This window comes from Rhagoletis pomonella, unplaced genomic scaffold (assembly GCF_013731165.1).
Source record: "Rhagoletis pomonella isolate Grant_MI unplaced genomic scaffold, Rhpom_1.0 Rhpom_scaffold_00002, whole genome shotgun sequence".
Taxonomy (NCBI): Eukaryota; Metazoa; Arthropoda; class Insecta; order Diptera; family Tephritidae; genus Rhagoletis; species Rhagoletis pomonella.
Window position 1 is genome coordinate 70112960 of NW_023458556.1, and position 20226 is coordinate 70133185.

The following is a 20226-nucleotide window of genomic DNA, read 5'->3' on the forward strand; positions in this document are numbered from 1 at the left end:
CCATTCTTTGGACTAAAAATTTGGTTTTTTGCGTTCCTTTACTTTTCATGTTATTCTCTTTAAGTGAGCGCATTTTGCTTACGCTCTGGCATTTTGACACTTTTCAGATTTTAGTCCAAAAAGATAAGGAATGAACCTAATGAAAACGACTAGCTACAAACAACAAATTATTTTAACACTTACTCTTATAGGGCATTCGCACGCGGCGATTTTACAGGCAACAAAAGTTGAATGCGAGGTTGAATGAGAAGTTGAAAGTGAAAAAGTTGCCATCCCTATTCAGACGAGGCGATTTTCGATTCAACACAAACCGTTATTTACATAATTGAAAATGAATTTAAATCGCAAAATTTTATCAATTGGCGTAAATTTGGTAAGCCAAGCGTTGGTAGAAGTGCTTTTAGCGAAGCTGAAAGATAAAATAAGAGTAAAAAAGTAAAAAAGAAAAAAAACTATGTATACAGAACAGTGTTGGCGTTTTTGGTACAATTGTACTTGTTTGATACAATTTCATTTACAATATACTTTCCTACTACGCAGTACTTTTTAGTAAAATTTTGTAATGAATACTAAAAATATATAGCTCTGAAAATTCACAGCAAGAAATTTTTTGTATTCTCTTTTGTTCGCCTGTTCGTATTCACCTTTGTAAGTTTTGAAAAATGGCTTGAACGAACCAGTATAATATAGCCTAGGCAAATTTTTAAAGAAACTTTTCGATACTAAGTTTTGTTAAAACAAAATGTCGAAGTCAGCTTCATATAGAAACAAAGTCTTCGTTAGTTATAAGAAGAGATTTTCTTAAATATAATACCTTTACGGCACTCTCATATTGACAAGGTTTTACTATATATTTTATCATTCCTTAATTTTAATTATCTGTTTATAAAATATAATGTATTCTTTAAGAAAAACTGTATAAACGCAAGATGAAATCTTTGCGAAACATCCAAAAACCAACATACTTTCGTAAAAATTTCGAGCTTTATTAATATTCTTTAGTTTTTAGCCCATTCAATTTTAGTATAATAAAGTGCAAGTTTAAAGTAGCTGGGACTTACCGTTGAACTTTGCCAATTTTTTTTGTCGACGATGTCAGCCATTTTCTTCCATACGAAGTGTGTTCGACGATATTTTTATATGGAGAAAACTAGCAACACCTTCATCAAGGAAATCTTAAAAAACTTAGTTATATTAAAATTTAATGGGCTAAAAAAACCGCACACTCAAAATAAATCTAGGAAATCGAATTAAAAAGCTCGAAATTTTTACGAAAGTGTACTGGTTTTTTTTTTAATGTTGCACAAAGTTTGAACCTTGGATTTGTACGGCTTTTCTTAAAATATAAACCGTATTTTTACAAAAAATAATTAAAATTGAATAATAAGATAAATGGTCAAATCTTCTCGTAAAGTTTTGATAAGCACTTGAAGTGCTATTAAAATTTCAAATTTTAGTACTGAATCCAAAGAAAATGTTTCTTTTATCCATTAATAATAACTTAAATATGCTTTTTGTTAAGATGTATACCTGAAAATGTGTGCATACATATTTGCGTTAAATGCAGTACATGTGCAGGTGGGATCAATTTGTAAAAGTGTAAAATACGTAAACGTATGTACATAAACAATAAAACTTTCTCATGAATACCATAAAATCATTGGTCTTGAAGGGAATGTACTAAGAAAATATATGAGCGAATTAAAAAGTGTATACAATTTATAGCCGAAAAGTGCATTTTTTGTATAGATTTCGTACTGAAGGAACAATTTCATTTCCCAACACTGATACAGAATGTAAACAAACACAGGGTTGCAAGGAAAAAAAGTTGAACGAGCTCAAAGTTGGCTGGCGACCCATGAACCAAAAATACAAGATCACGTAAGAACGCGACGTTGTATTTGTAACTGCTTTTGAGAAAAAAGTTTGGGAAAGCGGGTTCGTCAGCTGAGCGTTTGTTTACATCACAAGCACCACTATTTTACACTTTTATTCAAGTAAAGAAGAGTTAATTCAACATGACAACACATTTTAAAGCATTTTGTTGCATCATTTTACCTAAATTGTGCGTTTAAAGTGGCTGACAATAATTTTGGCTAATTTTGGTTTTCGTTGTTTTCTTTGCTTTGTTTACTTTTCGCTCGTTTTCCAGTGAAACAAGATGGCGTAGAACCCGCTAAAAAAATCGACTTTTTTCACTCTCTTGTTCTTACGCGATCTTGTGTCTTTCGTTCATGCTGGCGACCAACTTTGTTGAAAGCGATTAGTTGAAAGGCCGTTCGGACGAGGCGATTTTTGCTTTCAACTAAAAGTTGCCTGAAAAATCACGCGTGTGAAAGCCCTATTATTTAGATAATTATTGTTACGATTATCTTTGAAACCTTGAGGGATTTCCCAAATCTCTCGGCTCGTATCGCTGGATTGTTAAATAAATGCTAACGATGACCAAATTGTAGTACAATTAACTTTATTGTACAACAAACAATTTACAATACTTGCTAATACAGTAAAAACACTTTACAATACTTGTTAAAGCAATAACAACGCTTTACTACTTGTTAACACAATTAAACTTATAGCTTGCTTATTCGCAACTCAATTCTCCGCTGACTTTACTTGTAGCTTGCTGACTTGTAACTCGCAACTAACTCAACTCCGCTGTGGCGGCGCCCTTATATACCTGCGCTGGCACTTATGGCAACTCTAGAACATTCTGAAGTTTATCGCTCATTTTCTTTCTCTCGCTGTTCGCAGTGTTCATCCAACTTGACGTTTCTCTTTGTGGAACATTCTACGTCATTCCTCGAACATTCTGCCTATTTCTCGTTGTTCGCTTTGTGTTGCCGCAGTATTCGCCACACTGCCCTCCACCTAAGTCTGATCGTCCCGATCAGACACACTTGCGGTTCCAAACGCTGCAAGTCTTTCCAAGTGGACCACTTTCATCTTGGTCCTCGGTCTCCCCATTGTCTGGATTCGATGCACTACGTCCTTCAGCCGTTTGTCAATCCTATATGGACCTTTCCAGTTACGCTGTTGTTCGGAGGTGAAGCCTTTCTTCGGCTGCGGCATGTGCAACAACACCGAATCACCTTCCTGTAGCTCTTCTCGGCTCGATGCGTTACTGGACATCGCTTCCAGCTTATCTCCGGTGGTGCACCATCTCACATGGTCGTGCTTCTGCCGGCCACTGGTGGTGCCCAGACCATGTCTCTTCTCATGGGCACCCTTTTCGCCAGATCTATGCCGCATTATCTGTCCATGACACCCTGACTCCCGCCTTCGTGCTGCACTGCCGTTAGCACATCTTGCTACATCCGGATCCTTACGCTGAAACTTCCGCCGTCGTTTCGTATCTCGCTCTTCCGCCGATGCTAACTTCATTGACCGGACATGTATAATCTCAACCTTAGCTTCCGGCTTAAATGCTCGCCTTTGCCGGCCACCTTTTCCGGGACACTTCAAAGCGCGCCTACTGCTTTCACAGCCGCTTCCATTTTCGGCCACCGGCGTATCACCATTGCAACGTGGTTCAGTGGCTTTCCTCCTGCCGGAAACACTGCCTGGCTCACCATGACCACTACCTTGTTGCGACCTTTTCTTCACTGAGCTAGCGGAACCGTCACGCTTTTCCTGTATCGGTGAACCGCTTCCTTCTCCTGACAAAACCACTCCGTCTCCATCACTGCCAACCTCCGCCCAACTAACCGCTTCCGTTTCTGGTGGAATCTTCGACACTTCCTCTAAGACTAACCGTCTGCTGCAGCACTGGCTGTCGTAACCAACCCTAAGTGGCACTTTCCTGTGACGATCTGTCAGGATCATTCTCTGGAGGTCAATCTTCATGCCTTGGCCAAGCAAGAAATCCACGCCGATGATGACTTCATCCACAATGTCTGCCACTATAAACTTAGTGTACGAGGCCACATCGTCGATTATTACCTCGCATGGTACTTCTCCTAACACTTGGGTGCGTTCACCAGTTGCAGTCTGCAGCTTTGCTCCAGGTAGTGGCTTCACATAAAAAGTGGCCAAATCCGGTCGAATAATGGAATGTGTCGCTCCAGTACCCACCGTCAGTAGTCTCTCCTGCCCATTCACACATCCACCAATAGTGAGGTTGCTCGCATTCCGGCCAATTTGTGAGACGGAGATTATGGGCCCTTCAACTTCTGGAGCCAGCACGCGGCCCTTCGTGCTGGCTCGACTGATTGGAGTTGGCTTCGTCTCCTTCAGCACTGCACTGCGTCCTGCTGAATTGTTGTGCCCACTGGAACTTGCACTGCAATCGCGGGGGAAGTGGTCTGAGTTTCCACATTTAAAACATTTGCCAGAGCCATGTTTTTTCTCGCCCAGCAGTTGGATAATCTTCTTCAGCATTTCATTTGTCTCGTCCGGTGTTTCCACTTCCACGCGATGTGCTTTGTAGGCTGGTCTACTTAGGAGTGCTGCCGTTTCACGCGTCAGAGCATACGAGACCGTTTCAGCAAATGTTGGCTTTGGATTCGCGTACGTCTCTCGCTTGGTATACACGTCCCGCATTCCGTTGATGAACCTCTGGATCTTTACCCTTTCAAGGTGTTCACCAGATGCGTCTCCAATAGCCAAGTGAGCCAGCCTCTCGATCTCCGAAGCGAATTCTTGTAGAGTCTCGTTGGCTTTTTGGCAGCGATTCTCCAGCTCCATCTGGTAAATCTGTCTCCTGTGCTCGCTACCATAACGTCTTTCCACTGCATCCATTAACGCATCGTAACTGTTCCTTTCACAGTCGGGAATAGTCTGCAATATTTCTGCCGCAGGTCCTTTCAATGCAACGAATAGTGCAGCGGATTTATCCTCCATGCTCCAATGATTTGCTGCAGCCGTTTTTTCGAACTGGAGCTTAAAGACCTGGAAAGGAATCGTGCCGTCAAAGGATGGGGTTTTTACCTTGGGTGCGCTCGTCGAAGTAGCTGGACGATTCAACAGTAAATCACGAAGACGACCTTCCAACTCCTCTACCTTTGTCTCGACTTTCTCCTGTCTCTCTTCGATTTTGTCCTGTATTTGTGTAATTTTTGCATCCTGTGCTTCCAGCTGGGATGATATACGTGTCTCTTGTGCCAGTAGCTGAGCTTCTAGCTGGGATGACACCTGCGCTGATACCTCTGAAGATATACGTGTCTCCAGCGTTTGCATCTGGGATGACAGCTGTGATGACATCTCTGACATGCGTGTATCCTGTGCTTGCATCATCTGTGACATGGCAGCCAGTAACGTGTTCATGTCCATAACTGTTGATGACGAAGGAGCCTTTTGCTGTTCTTCAACCTTCCCGGATGTCTGTTGCACATCCTTCGACGAACATGCAGCCTCATCCGTCTGTTCGTCCTTTGCGGATGTATCGTCGGGTTTACCTTGGAAGTCGTATTTGTCCACGTCGATGCCTTCAGCTTCCATAGCCTCTCGCAACCGGGATAACAATTCCACTTTTCTTCCGGAGGTGGCCAAATTACGCTTTTCCAACTCCTGTTTCAGCTCCTCAATTTTTAAGTCCTGAATTTCGCCATTTTTAGTAGTTTCTCCTTCGGGATTTATTTAACAATCCCACTTCTGACACCAATTGTTACGATTATCTTTGAAACCTTGAGGGATTTCCCAAATCTCTCGGCTCGTATCGCTGGATTGTTAAATAAATGCTAACGATGACCAAATTGTAGTACAATTAACTTTATTGTACAACAAACAATTTACAATACTTGCTAATACAGTAAAAACACTTTACAATACTTGTTAAAGCAATAACAACGCTTTACTACTTGTTAACACAATTAAACTTATAGCTTGCTTATTCGCAACTCAATTCTCCGCTCACTTTACTTGTAGCTTGCTGACTTGTAACTCGTAACTAACTCAACTCCGCTGTGGCGGCGCCCTTATATACCTGCGCTGACACTTATGGTAACTCTAGAACATTCTGAAGTTTATCGCTCATTCTCTTTCTCTCGCTGTTCGCAGTGTTCATCCAACTTGACGTTTCTCTTTGTGGAACATTCTACGTCATTCCTCGAACATTCTGCCTTTTTCTGGTTGTTCGCTTTGTGTTGCCGCAGTATTCGCCACATTATTTTGGCGACGACCGGGCTACGCGACGGCTGTGGTTGTGGCCAGATTAGATCTATTTCTATTTTTCTGGCGACAGAAAGGTTCTTCCTCTTCTTTTATGTCAAACTCATACAAATTCATGATGTCGCTGCCGCGTTCAAAGAAATCATGTCGCTCATGTATGTATGTAGCTCGTCGTTTTCAATGTGTTCAGAACTTTAGTTGCAATTAGGTGACGAATTTTGTATGGATAAATTGTAACTTTGTTTCTTAACAGATAATTATCACTAATTTCTGCTAAAAGCGTTTCTTAACCCAAAAAACTAGCAGAAACTAGCAGCTCTCTCGTTCTTACGCTCTTCTGTTTTTGGCTCTCCTGCTAATTTCTGCTAGTAAAATTTTTACTAGCAGAAACTAGCAGCTGTCAAAATGGATAACCAAAAATTCGCGCCAAATATTTTCAATAGTCAAATACACCGATCAGCTGATTACTTGCTAGTTTCTGTTAGTTTTGCGTTTCTTTACTTTTTCGTTATTTCGCTTTCTGTGAGAAATAAATAAAAAATTTTCTCATTCTTCTTCTTCCTGATAACTATCTGCTAGAAAAGAAAAGAAACAAAGCCTGTACATTTAGAGTAGCATTAACTTGCCGTCTCCACAGGATAAAGTTTATTTCTGCCCAGCTGTAATTTTGGTCGCTAGATATACAGTATCGGTCATATCTATAGCACGCCATTTCAAAGTGATATTGTGTGCCACTTATGTTTATTTATTTATTTTTAAGAATTTTCAATTAAAATACAGTTCTTTCTCTAACAAACCCCATATAAACCCAAGTTTAACAATTGGTAGAAAACTTCAAAAAAGTGCAACAAATTTTCACCTAAGTTTCAAACTTTTTTCTCGGAAGTGTTAGAATTTTTTCGTGTACACAGTTTTTTAGCCACTGCAATTTTAGTCTGATAATGTGAAAATTTCAAGTGGCTACGAATTACCGTTAATTTTTTAGAATTTTGTTTGTCGCATTGGCTTCCATATAATGAATAAACTCAATTTATTTGTATATGGATTAAAACCGCAACACCTTTGGAGAAAAAAATTCTAAAAAATCAACGGTAACTTTCAGTCACTTGAAACTTGCACATTATCGGACTAAAATTGATTGGGCTATAAAACTGTGTATTCAGAAAAATTCAAACACTTCTGAGAAAAAAGTTTGAAATTTAGGTGAAAATTTGTTGCACTTTTTGGAAGTTTTGTACAAATTGTTAAACTTGGGTTTATATGGGGTTTGTTAGAAAAAGAACTGTATTTTAATTGAAAATTCTCAAAAATAAATAAATAAACATAATTTGCACACAATATCAGTTTGAAATGGCGTGCTATAGATATGACCGATAATGTAAGTTATATCAGTGGCAATATTTGTGCGGGCTTTTTATATCTTGATATAAGCATTTGTAAGATAGCTTCGAAAATGAATTTTTACCGGATTTAATCGCTTAAAAAATTTAGAAGAGGCTATTTTACATCCAAGTACATAAATACAAATATTTTAACAGGAAATAAGCTCAATTTTTGCTTTTATATTAAAATAAAATGATGTTGCAGCCACAAAGTTTTCGTGCAAATGAAAATGTAGCTGTCAAACTACCAAATTGCCGACAATAGATGGCAAGATATAAGCTCTGATATATATTGCTCTTAAAGAGCAATGAGCGGTCTCCATTGGCTATTTATATTCTAACATATGTATCAAGATATAAACTTTATCTTGTGGAGACGGGCAGTTAGAGCTAAATGTGCTTTAAGCCCTGTCTCCACAGGAAAACACTGATGTCGTGATAACCATGTAAAAAAATATATTTCCAATGGAGACCGCCTATTTCTCATGGGCTCCAATCATGGTGTAATGAACTGAAGGTGGCGCATTCCCGAAACCGCTACTTTGGTTTTTCCGACTTTGACGTTTATGGCAATACGTAAACAAACTTTTTGTTTAGAAACAATTGCAAAGTATTGCAAACGTATTGTGTACTTTCAATTGAAAATCGAAGTAATTCGTGCGTTCTAAAGTAAAAAACGTTTTACGTCGTGTGTTGAATTGCAGCAGCCGTAGGGGTAAAGCCCCCTAATGCAGTTTTTTCACTTTTTTATTATCACTTTTTCGGCACCTGCAATACAAACACAAAAATTCTAAATAGTTAATTAATAAGACCTATTCTTTTGAACACCTTTCAAGAGCTGTTGTATATTTTTTGTTAACGTTGTGCTTAATTTGCTATATTCAAAGATGGCTTGGGAAATTGGTGAATCGTTAAGAAAACACATTTTCTAACTGCAAATTCACAACTGTCAACTCATTGTTCTTCGCCATATTCTTTGTTTACCCATTGCCACAAATGTCATTCTGCGGGAATGCGTAATCTTGTATTCTATCGTTCTTGGGCTCCAATATATGTCAGCGCTTATTGGTTGACATCTATTGCAGGCAATTCGATAGTTTGACAGCCATATTTTCATTTGAAAGAAAGGGTGCTGGTGGTAACATCGATGAAATTTTGATATTAAACCAAAATAAAAATCTGTTCCCTATTGGATTATTTATGATTACGTTTTAGGATATTATTCAGCAAGTTTTTTAAAGATTTAAATGTTTTTAAACACTGAAATTGAGGGAATGTTGTCTGGTGGCGTCATGCGACAATTGCTATTTCAAGACATCAAAAGTGCCCACACACAAAAACTTGCAATCATATTGCTCGTCAAACTGACAGTTGGTAGGCCATCGGTGTTTGCCTGTGGAGCTCTGCGGTTAACAAGTACCCTACAAGAAATCTTACTGGCAAATCAGTCAAATGACGGTCAATGCTGATACAATAATGCTGCATTTTCCTCATCAGAAGTTCGGTGGTAATATGAAAAACCTGACCAGTTCTTTTGTGTACATGTGACTATGCGTCCCTTTCTCACATGGGTAGTTTACCAGCAGTGCTAAAAGGTCTCTTTTCTACTTATTGTATTTCCTATGGATATTTTTACAAATACTTTTCTGTGTACTGGTGTATATTTTATAGCGTTTTCTTTTCTGGAAAAAAGGCTGCACTTATTCTGCCTTGTGTTACGCTGTCACATTTTCATGTTCTTTTCTCAGCCCTTTCACAAGGCGTCGTGTTCTTTTCTCAGCAGGTTGCGCTCTGATCCGGCGAAAGTGCTGCCTTTTCTGCCCTCAAATGAACGTGAGGGTGAGAGTTGCATGGTTGATTTTTAAATTAATCTTGTAAAAATGCAATTATTTTCCCTATCAGAAATAAGTGTTTTGCTTTAAAATTGTTAAAGACTTACAGGCCAAGTGAATAATTCAGCTTTATTAAGTTCTATAAATAAATTGTGGTGGAGTAGTATATTTTCTGTTTCATTCTCATAAAAAGAACGCAACATTTTCTCAGGTTTCAGGGCAACGCAAAGCAAGAGTTCCGATATAAAAGGGCAGAACTTTTTTTGAGAAAAGAAAACGCTATAAGTGTGTTAGTGAAGAGGTCAGAAAAAAGTCATTTTCTTGTAGGGTAACCAAAACCAGCCCATTAATATCCCTACAAGAAAAGGACTTTTTTCTGACCTCTTCACTAACACACTAAAATATACACCAATACACAGAAAAACACTTGTAAAAATAACCTTACCCTACAAGAAAAGGACATTTTAGACTGATCGATTCTCAATACATTCATACAAAAACCAATACACATAAAAACGCTGTAAAAATTTCCCCACAATTTTAAGGCAGTAAAACAGAGACCTTAAGTTGACATCAATCGAGGCCATATGATGACATGTACACAAAAGAACTGGTCAGATTTTTCAGAAATCCCTGCAATTCTGACGTAAAATATGACCCCAAAAGGCTTCAGATCTCCCAGTCAGATGACCAGCCATATGACCGGACATCTGTGTAGGGTAGGAAATATAATAAGTAGAAAAGAGACATTTTAGCACTGCTGGTGAAACCGCCATGTGAGAAAGGGACGCATGGTCACATGTACACAAAAGAACCGGTTAGGATTTTCATATTACCCTCGAATTTCTGATGAGGAAATTGCAGCATTATTGCATCAGCACTGACCGTCAGGTGACTGATTTGCCAGTAAGATTTCTTGTAGGGTACTTGTTAACCGCAGAACTCCACAGGCAAACACCGATGGCCTACCATTTGCCAGTAAGATTTCTTGTAGGGATGCTTTTACGCGTAAACAAAAAGAGCTAATTAAAACTTTCCGAAAAAGGGATAAACTGGCAACACTGCACACCAGTCCAATGGGACATTCAAATTTTGACAGCTTTCTATTGGCGAGCAAGTGGAAAAGTGCTTAATTGTTTACTCTGTTTTGAGTTGATACAATTTGGATAAAATTTGTATAATTTGGCGATAAATGCGGTCAATAGCGGTGAATCTTGCATCCTAGTTTCCTAAAGGTGAGTGCATAAAGTGCGCTGGAAGTTTACTTAAAGGTTTTGACTCAAAGCAAAGGTATAAAGCAAAAGCTTCCAACATTGATTTTTCGCCTTTTAAGTTTTTGTCGTTGTCCTTTACTTGGCCAAAAGCAAGAGAAGTGGGCCCAAAGACCAATGATGGGCAGGGGTCAAATAGTACGATTTTTTGTAAGTGACAAAACGTGATTCGTCACATACAATTTGTAATCTAACGCACTGATAAGAAAGCAACAGTGCAGCGCGGGAAGGTGCATTTTTTAATTACTAATGGAAACTGACGAAGCGGAAAATCATCCAGTTGTGACGAGTAAAGATCCAACAAACTTTCCCATAAAAATGAGAATAAAATAATTAAACTTATAATACATACATTTATTTTCAACAAATTTAGTTTTGTTTTTTACGACATACAAAAGTGATTTAAAAATTACCTATAATACCGCTAAACGTTTGCCGTTACTCTAATTTTTCATCATTTATTTAAAAAAGTATTACATCTTTCGTGATAAAGGCACTCCATAAATACTGTTTTTGGTGATGATGCTATTAACATTAGACAATATACGACTTCCTGGCACTATATTGGACGGCTCGTCGCGTGAATGATTGGACTTCTTTTTTGTTAGTTTTGTCTTTACTTTGCGTACAAACGTGTTGGAACTCAATGTGGACTTAATTGATAGGTTGGTCTTATTGAGCTTTGAAGCTCCACCTGTGTTACTGTTTTGTTCCTTTTTGCATGCACCACCTCCTACTGCGCCACTAAGTGAAAGTTGTGATTTGTTATTTCGATGCCCCTTTTTAATCTTTTTTGATGAGGATTGCTGCACTGCCGTGACTACTATGCCTCCTGTTTTGAAACGATTGACCCCCGGCACACGGGCTTTGGATGTATTTGACGAAATTCCAGTATGCTGCTGTAGGCTGACGCTGCAAGTGCGCGTTGCAGTTGATTGACCGTGATCACCTCGCGTTCTCGACCTGCCCTTGGTTAAGCGGGAAATAAGCTGTGATGTATCGGCGATTTTTATAAGTCCATTGCTAAAAATGAAAAAATATATATGTGAATATGCATGTATTTAGCAGCAGGCGAGTTGGATATAAAAATAATTCTAAATAAGAGTTTAATATTCCAAAACTACATATACATATGTAGTTATTTTTAAAAATTACCTTCTCCGTTTAATCTTATGCTCGCCGACTGCTGCCTCCTCTTTTGTGGGGGCTTTTAGGTCCTTTTTCACTTGCGAAACTTTTCTAAATATACGCATGGTCCGTTCATCATCAATAATTTCTGGCATACCCAGCGTCAAAGCGCCCATTTGAATATCAATTTTTCGTGTTAGTATTGGCGAAGCACTAAGGTCTCTGGTCACAAACGTTTTTCCCACATTATTTAGTTCCTGCTGCCAGTGTAGCAGCTTTTGTGAACAAGCACTGTAAGTCAATATTTCCTTATTCTCAATACTATGTAGAGTTACATGTATTCCGCGTGTAAACTTACTTAAGAAAAGCTTCATTGTCTGCTTTTCGGTAGATAGAATCGTCTAATTTTTCTCGTGAGGGTTTTTTCATGCGTTCATACGCCGCATGTCTTGATTGTTGCCCAGCTTGGTGCTGACGCCGCACTATTTGTTGATTCCATGAAAGTGGTCGTGGATGCTCTAGAGTTTCTCTGCTCTTGTCAGACTTTACACCAGCCCAATACCTTTTCTTCAGCGATAATTTCAAATCTAGTTCTTCTATTTTACTTTCGTTGGGACTATAAGAGCTCGACAATCTAAAATCAAAAGATAAATACTTATTTATCAAGAAATCCGTTCGGACAGCTCGATCTAAACGTAGCCTAATACCCATACATTTACATATATCAAGGAGTACGTACTCAATTGGTCAAACAACCAATAACTTAAAATATGACACAGTACTACGTTACACGTTGGTGCATTCGCTTATTAAGCAAATTATGATTAGTAAGTGCCAGCATATTTTAATCCCAGATTCCAGATTCCAGTCACTACTAAATATTCTTGTTATTATAATATAAAACCATTCATGCAAAATTACAAGCTTGCGGAATTTTACATACATAGATGTACATACATATACATGCAAGTTAAAGTAATGTTTTTTCTTCCATTGGAGAGTCTTGAAAGCCCTTTCCCATAATCACTAATCCACTCACTTTTGTCGGGCCATACACACCGGTCTAGACGCATTATTGTTGAGATTATGCCATGAATTAGTGCGTCTAGCCGGCTTAAAAGTCACCGGAAATTCAAGAGTACCGAGCGCATCTGGTACCGTATGGGAGGTCGCCATATTTGGCCTTATAGTGATTTTCGTACCCTTTGATGGCGATGTAATAATCAATTCAGGTGGCATTTTAGCTCTACCTCGTCCCGTTGCATTATCGCCAATTTCCTCAATATAGCGGCGTTGCAGTTCACTTTGTAAAAGACGACGTGCACGTGCGCGTGGTACAGTGCAATATTGTGGCACACAATCGTCTTCATCAGGTGCGTTTGGCTCCTCGTCGGTGGAGAATATCAAATCGGCACTAGGGTCAGTCGTGGGAAGATCCAGTGCTATTCGAGTTTCGCTGCGTTTGCGATGACTATGTGAGCGACGGACGCGTAACTTACGATGCTGAATGGAAGACAGAGGAAAACAAAGAAGAGACAAAATAAATAAATTAAATTAATGATGTGGTGGGTTCAGATTATATAAAAGTTAAATAGCGAACACTTTTCTTCTTGTTTTGTGCTGTATGCCATTTTGACCTAGTTCAATAACAATTGAACAGTGTTACAGTTGTGAAAAGAGTGACAAAAAAAAAAAATTTACTCCTTCGAGCCGGATTTGAACCAGCGACCTATGGATAGCTACGGTTCGGCTCAAAATTCTTCTACAGTCCACCGCTCTACCAACTGAGCTATCGAAGGTGTTGACCGTTCGGTGTCAAATATAACATATCAAATTAGGGGGCTTAATTTTGGCAAAGAGGCTACATACTTAAATTAGTTGTAGGAATGAATGCGCAAATGCTATTAAAAAGTTCTTTCTAGCAATAGCTTTACTGGACGATCTTACATTGGTAGTTCCTTCTTATTTTCGGCAGAAATTAGCAGATGATGAATAGAACGGGCAGAAAGAATGCAGGGAAATAACCCAAAGTAAGTTTATACACATGTATGTATGTATGTAGTAGAAACCCTGCAGGAAACGGGGCTAGTTTATAGCTAACTTTTAACTACCCAGCAGTTAACTAGTCATATTTTATTATAGTAGGGGAAGTTGAGAGAGCGAAAAATGACAGCTGAAGTTGCAAGTTTTTACTGGATTTTACTGGATAAATTTTTACTTGTAAGAATTTGCCAGTACGAAAAACTGCTGATCGCATGTTGCTGGATGAAATTTAAACTAATAAGGAAACTGTTTGTGGCTTTTTATTGTGGAAATTCACAAAATAAACATATTTAAATATAAAATATATTGTTTTATTAGGAATATGCTGCGAATAAACAACTAATTAATCAGCTGTTCATGAAACTTGCAAATTATTACTGGAAAAGCGTTCACGTACTTTTTTGTAAATTTTTTCTATGAGAGCGAATTCTTAGAAATTGGGTTCCTGGAGAGTTGCTGGCAAGTTACTGGATAATTTGTAAAAAAACACAACTTATAAAAAGTGAGAGCTGGTTTAGTCTGCATTAGATGGCAACTTTCTTGTACTACTTTTGGCATTGAAATATCAATAAAAAAGATTATTTAAACCTTTTAAATTTTTACTTATTTGCTTTATTTAACACGTACATATTTGTTATTTGTTTACATTGGTCCCTGAATTGAATTCCAACATCAAAATGATAACATACAATTTCAATCTTTATTTTATATATCCTGAATTCGAGAAAGCATCTGCTAATTGCAGAAAAAGATGTATTCAAGTAATTTTTGTTCGAGGATATTTAAACACGCACTCACGACTTTACAACTCACTTAAAAAAGTTTTATCATAGGAGCTAACTATAGGTCTGATATTTTATATTAATTGATAGTTTTTTCTGTAGGGAAACATCAGCAACTACGTTTGTAGCATTTATGTACATTAGACTGCATCACCAAAACAATTTGCGGTTTTCCGCCGGGACAAAATTTATTATATTTTGAGACTTTCACCAAAATATTTCGGAAAAATATTCAGATTTACTTGAGCTGGACCGATTGGAAAATACCTCTAAAAATGGAGTTCTTTATGAATAAAAATAGTTTATTAAAGGCTGTTTTGGAAAAATCCCCTCAGATGACAAAACAGTTAAAGCTTTAAAAATCTACATAAAAATATTCAAAAATTTTTTCAACGGAATCATAATAATGAGATTTTTGATGCTGTTTTTCACCCTTTTTCAAAGAAAAACTTGAATAACTGGGAAAAAACTATACCGATATAGACTTGCAAAGTATCAGTGGAAAGGTATTTTCTCACCCTTTTTATTTCTTTGCAAAAAACTCCTTCACGTTCCAATTGTTTCTTTATCAAATACCAACACATCTTAATTCAACATGGAATGAAGATCGTTTGTCTTACCTTTCTCTTTCATGCTTTGAATGAGCTTATTTTAGAAGAAATAAAACGGGTGAGAAAATTCCATTCCAAAGATACCTTATAAATCTGAATCGGCTGAAGGTTAGGCTGAGTTATTTAAGTTTTTTTAAACCAGCCTTTGAAAAAATTATTGTGATTCCGTTGAAAATTTTTATATCCGAGCGCACTTGTGCACAAGGGTATTATAACTTTGTTCACATAACGGTTGTTTGTAACAGCCAAAACGAATGGAGATAGATATGGACAAATGTATACATTAATGATCAGAATGAAAAGAAAAGTCGATTAAGCCATGTCTGTCTGTCCGTCCCTCCGTCCGTCTGTCCGTGTACACGATAACTCGAGCAAAAATTGAGATATCTCAACGAAATTTGGTATGTCTGTTGCCCTTTTGGTAATGAAAATGGGCGAAATCGGACTGTAACCACGCCCACTTCCCATACAACGGTATTTTCGAAAAATGCAAAAACTGTGATATTTCAGATATGCAAATTGTTGAAAATTAGTATGTGGAGTAGAATTGTGGTAAAAAATATTGTTATGAAATTCTTGGAAAATGGGCGTGACCCCACCCACTTATGATGAAACTCGGGTCTACGTAACCGGAACGACCCCGATTTATATCTGGCCAACGACTGTCACTCCAGCTACACTCCCCAAAAACTCTTTGGGGAATTTGTATGCTGTTACAACAACAACAACATAGGACAATAAAATCCGAAGTAGACAAAAACAAAAATAATCCACATAGCTGCAACCTTTGTTAAACAAAATATTGTTCATTATCCTCACTAACCCATGGAAGCAAAAAATAACATGATTTTATACTGAGTTGCAAATTGCTGAGATTAAATGAAGTACACCCCGGGCAGAAAAATCTGTAAATATAATGGCCCGTGGTTATAGTCAAAATAAAGTCGACTCTTTTCAACCGACTTCCAAAAAAGGAGGAGGCTATCAGTTCGTCGGAATATATTTTTTTTTTTTATGTATGTTACCGCATAACTTTGCACCACTTCAACCGATTTCAATAATTCTTTTTGCAACGGAAAGGTAGTGTCTCAGAGGTGGTCCCATACTAATTTGGTTTAGATCATTGGATCATGAAATATATAGATATATATATATTTTTTTAAGTCGGTTTTTTTTTGCTAAAAATTACTTGTTTGACATATAATAATGATTTGCGCTTACACATACTTTAGTGTTTGGCCGATTTGTGGCGTGCGCCTTGATGTTGTCCTACAAAGCGAAGAAACCTACCATTGCCTGCTAAGGGCAACCGCTATTAGAAAAAAATCATGCCGATGCCGATTCCTTAAAAAAACTACCTGAATATAAATTCATTCAAGAACAAATGTTTTTGATAAACTTTGATAAGAACAAAAGAAAAACACAAACAAATGAAATTACAAAACAAACAAGTAATTTTTAGCAATAAAAAACCGACTTCAACTCCCATATAAAAAAAATATATATATATATCGGATCTCAACCAGATTAGTATGGGACCACCTCTGAGACACTACCTTTCGGATGCAAAAAGAGTTATCGAAATCGGTTGACGTGGTCCAAAGTTATGCGGTAACATACATACATAAAAAAAAAAAAAAAAATATATTCCGACGACCTCCTCCTTTTTTGGAAGTCGGTTAATAATCATTCAAGAATCTATTCACTTATTTATGTAAATATGTATTAAAAGTAGCCTATTATGCATAGTATCATTGCAATACTTTGTTCCAAGTAGTTCATTCGAAATCACATTTCTTAGTTGTACTCATAGTAGTAAAACTTCTGCTGCCTATAGAGGTGTTGTATTGAATACAATTTGTTAATAAACAGTAACCGTAGATTTTTAATGATAGAAATGAAATTCGCTTATTTGTACGGAACAGTTCGAGTCTAACACAAATCTTAGTTTGTTATGTTAAATTTTAGAGAATTTAAATGATAATTATAAAAATACCTTTGTTAGCACTAACATCTATGTTAACTAAAACAACAAAAGTTTTAACAATACATTTATTTCAAAAAATTTTAATGAATTATGTATAATGAAATTGTCTTTACGGGACTCTTACGAATTTATATTTTGTGAAATTCAATTACTTCGGGTATAGGCTTTGTTGATGTCCGGAGATGAAAATGATTCATAACACTTAATTAGTTTTTGTTGTTGTTTTAAAAAATATACGTATGAATGTATATGATTAAATAAAATCAAGTGAAACATCGATTTATGTGCGAGTTTACCTAAATTTTAGTACCTAAATTGAAGTTCCACTGAAAATTCCCCAATACTGCTTCAATTAAAGTAAACAGCAAATCAAAATAAATAAATTGTGCGAGTTCATCTGACGTTGCCTAAATTGTTCGTTCTTAAATTTGAACTCAATTCCTGATGATAAAATCATGTAATATGATATTGTGGTAGCTTTTGGATTATTATTGGGGTATTTCGGGTATTATTATATATTGCAATTTTACAGCAAAAACTTTACCGTTCAATTAAATAGATTTGGCAGTTCAATTTTAGGTTGAAAAGTATGCTTGCAGAAAACCTACATAATTTCTGCCTATTCAATGTTTTACCGACATTTTTCTCTGATTTATGATTTTTCTTTGTTTAGATAGAAATTGGAATATTCGAGTATCAGGGCATGGATCACGTAACTTTGAAACGATTGTCGTTCAAACCATACTGACAAAACGATGTCGTCAAAACACTGATTCATGTATTTGTGTTGCTGTTACGTGTTACTGTTACTATTGAGTGGACGATATCGCACAAACGATCGAACAATTTTTGGTTTTCATGAAACAAGACAATCTCAGCACGATATTGTCGAAACGATTGTCGTCATGCGTGATTAATGCCCAGGATAATCCGCATATTAAAAAATTCCAGATAGAACTCCCTGTCCTACTGGGTATGCACTGAATACGTACGTGTATGTACCCAGCCAGCAAAGAAACGTCCGTTTTGCCTACTGCGTTTTTCGTAAATTTTTCCTATCCGGACAAATACGGACACCGTTAAATTTTTCGCATAGGGAAAATCGCCCGAAAACCATCATATTCCTTGAAAAAATAATTGTAAAATATTTTACTTATTCTGAAATTCGAAATCATGTACATACATATGGATGAATGCGTAGATATGCTCGACTGCCATCAGACGCATGTTGCATTAGTACCTAATTAAAACAGAAATAATAGCCGAACCTGCCTGTAGATATTTGATTTTTTTTTTAGGTTTTTCGTAACAACATATGTAAGCATGTATGTATGCAAAAGTATATGTTAAGTCCAGCGCGAAAGCGTATTCCACAAAATAATTTTTTGAAAAATTTCAAAAAAGGCTGCCGTTTTGAAACCATTTTCGCCACTTTTCTAAATATACATTTTCGATGCACACTTTAGTGGGGAAAACGTATCGGAAAAACGCCTGGATATGGGAATCGGAAAACGGATGAAACATCCGATTTTCGGATATTCTGCTCGATATTTTGCTGGCTGGGTATTATGTATGTATGTAAATACGTATGCATTTAAATAAAATTTGTATATCTTCAATTTTGGAGTAGAGTTACACATTCGGAGCAATAAACAAAAATAAACAAGCAACGTAAGCGATTTTTGTGCTAAGAGTAGCAAGATCGGAAATTAACGTGGCTGAGGACATTCAGTTTTCAAACCCAGTCGTGTGCAATATACATAGCTGGATAGAAATGGAGCAAACAAAAAATTTTATTATAAAAATTAAACAATTTCTGGGTTATATTAACACGAAAAACGGCCAGTGCAAAATTAATATAAATCTGTATACATATGCAATTGTACAAAAGTTTTGTTATCCATACATAGATAGGCATAAATTAAAATGAGTTTTGTGAAAAAAAAAATTTAAGTGATCGTACAAGGCGGAAGGAAAAAAAAGAATCCTTCGAGCCGGATTTGAACCAGCGACCTATGGATAGCTATGCGCTTTGGCTTTCAAATTCCTCTACAGTCCACCGCTCTACCAACTGAGCTATCGAAGGTGTTGTCGTTGTTGTGTCAAATGGAACATACAAAATCAAACAGAGTTATCGTCTTTGCCATCTTTAATCGGCACTTCGTTTGCTTTTGGTAATTATGTACATACGACTGTATATTGTGTTAGCAACAGAAAGAAGAAACAAATAAAAGATAAAAATGTTCTTATTGAGAAATTACATGTGCATAGGCCGTATACTAGGAAAGAGCGTATCTCACCACGTCGCTGAAAGGCAAAAAAGCCCCAACTAACTAACATTATTTTTTGCATAAAACGATGTGGGGACTTATAATTCGTTTAAATGCATCATAATCAATCAAAAAGTGAATTTTGAATTTTTAGTTAGTTACGGCTTTTGTATTTCAGCGACGCGTGAATAACGCTTTGATATAAAATTTGCCAAACAGGGAATTTTGCATTGGCGATGGCATATATACATAAATTTTTTAAATACCGCAAAAAAGGAAATTGATGCTCGTTTTCTGAAGCAAAATTAATTTCATTGTTTCCTCTGTTAAACAAAATTTAAAATTTTAAATAAAAGCTGAGTTAAATGAAACAAAATGAAATCCTTCGAGCCGGATTTGAACCAGCGACCTATGGATAGCTATGTACGCTTTGTATCTCCTCTACAGTCCACCGCTCTACCAACTGAGCTATCGAAGGTGTTGTGGTCGCGTTGTCAAATAGCGGCCATCACAGAGAGCTTTTTATTAAAAGTTTTTGAAGCTTATTTTAAGATGGTATAAACTGGTATAAACTGCTTTCGTTTGTTGTTTGGAGAGTTCCTCCATGCAATCGGTTCTTTACCTCACTAACAAAAAAGTTTTTGTCTTAGCTAAGTTGATTGAATCAGAGAACTTGGGTAGATAAAGAAGGTGCAAACTGAAAGTGGAAACTATTCGCGGACGAAAAATTAACAGCGTTAGAAAAGTTCAAGACGGAATGTAAAAATTCTGTTGAATTTAATGTTGATAACATAATACAATGTTGAGCAACA

General features: G+C 36.9%; 2 protein-coding genes and 3 non-coding genes across 7 annotated transcripts in view; 1 reads left to right on the forward strand and 4 right to left on the reverse strand.

The window, feature by feature from the left end:
- The first annotated feature begins 10402 nt into the window (after positions 1 to 10402).
- Positions 10403 to 20226, forward strand: part of LOC118734032 (glutamine-dependent NAD(+) synthetase) — a 400175-nt gene continuing 390351 nt past the window's right edge. For all 3 annotated transcript variants that reach the window (XM_036463721.1, XM_036463723.1, XM_036463722.1), the window contains exon 1: positions 10403 to 10557. The gene's annotated coding sequence lies outside the window, so the exon portion shown is untranslated. The remainder of the gene's footprint in view (positions 10558 to 20226) is intronic.
- LOC118754595 (cytosolic carboxypeptidase Nna1) overlaps positions 10932 to 20226 on the reverse strand; it is a 213519-nt gene continuing 204224 nt past the window's right edge. Inside the window, exons 15-18 of the mRNA XM_036489486.1 lie at positions 12761 to 13224; positions 12080 to 12355; positions 11749 to 12012; positions 10932 to 11616 (exon numbers count right to left, since the gene is read on the reverse strand). Of these exons, the coding sequence (XP_036345379.1) occupies positions 11067 to 11616; positions 11749 to 12012; positions 12080 to 12355; positions 12761 to 13224 (1554 nt within the window). The 3' untranslated portion in view covers positions 10932 to 11066. The remainder of the gene's footprint in view (positions 11617 to 11748; positions 12013 to 12079; positions 12356 to 12760; positions 13225 to 20226) is intronic.
- Trnay-gua lies at positions 13423 to 13520 on the reverse strand. The gene is made up of 2 exons: positions 13484 to 13520; positions 13423 to 13458 (listed from the first exon to the last, which is right to left on the reverse strand). It is a non-coding gene; the product is annotated as a tRNA-Tyr (tRNA).
- Positions 19130 to 19230, reverse strand: Trnay-gua. The gene is made up of 2 exons: positions 19194 to 19230; positions 19130 to 19165 (listed from the first exon to the last, which is right to left on the reverse strand). It is a non-coding gene; the product is annotated as a tRNA-Tyr (tRNA).
- On the reverse strand, positions 19796 to 19892 carry Trnay-gua. Its single transcript has 2 exons — positions 19856 to 19892; positions 19796 to 19831 (listed from the first exon to the last, which is right to left on the reverse strand). It is a non-coding gene; the product is annotated as a tRNA-Tyr (tRNA).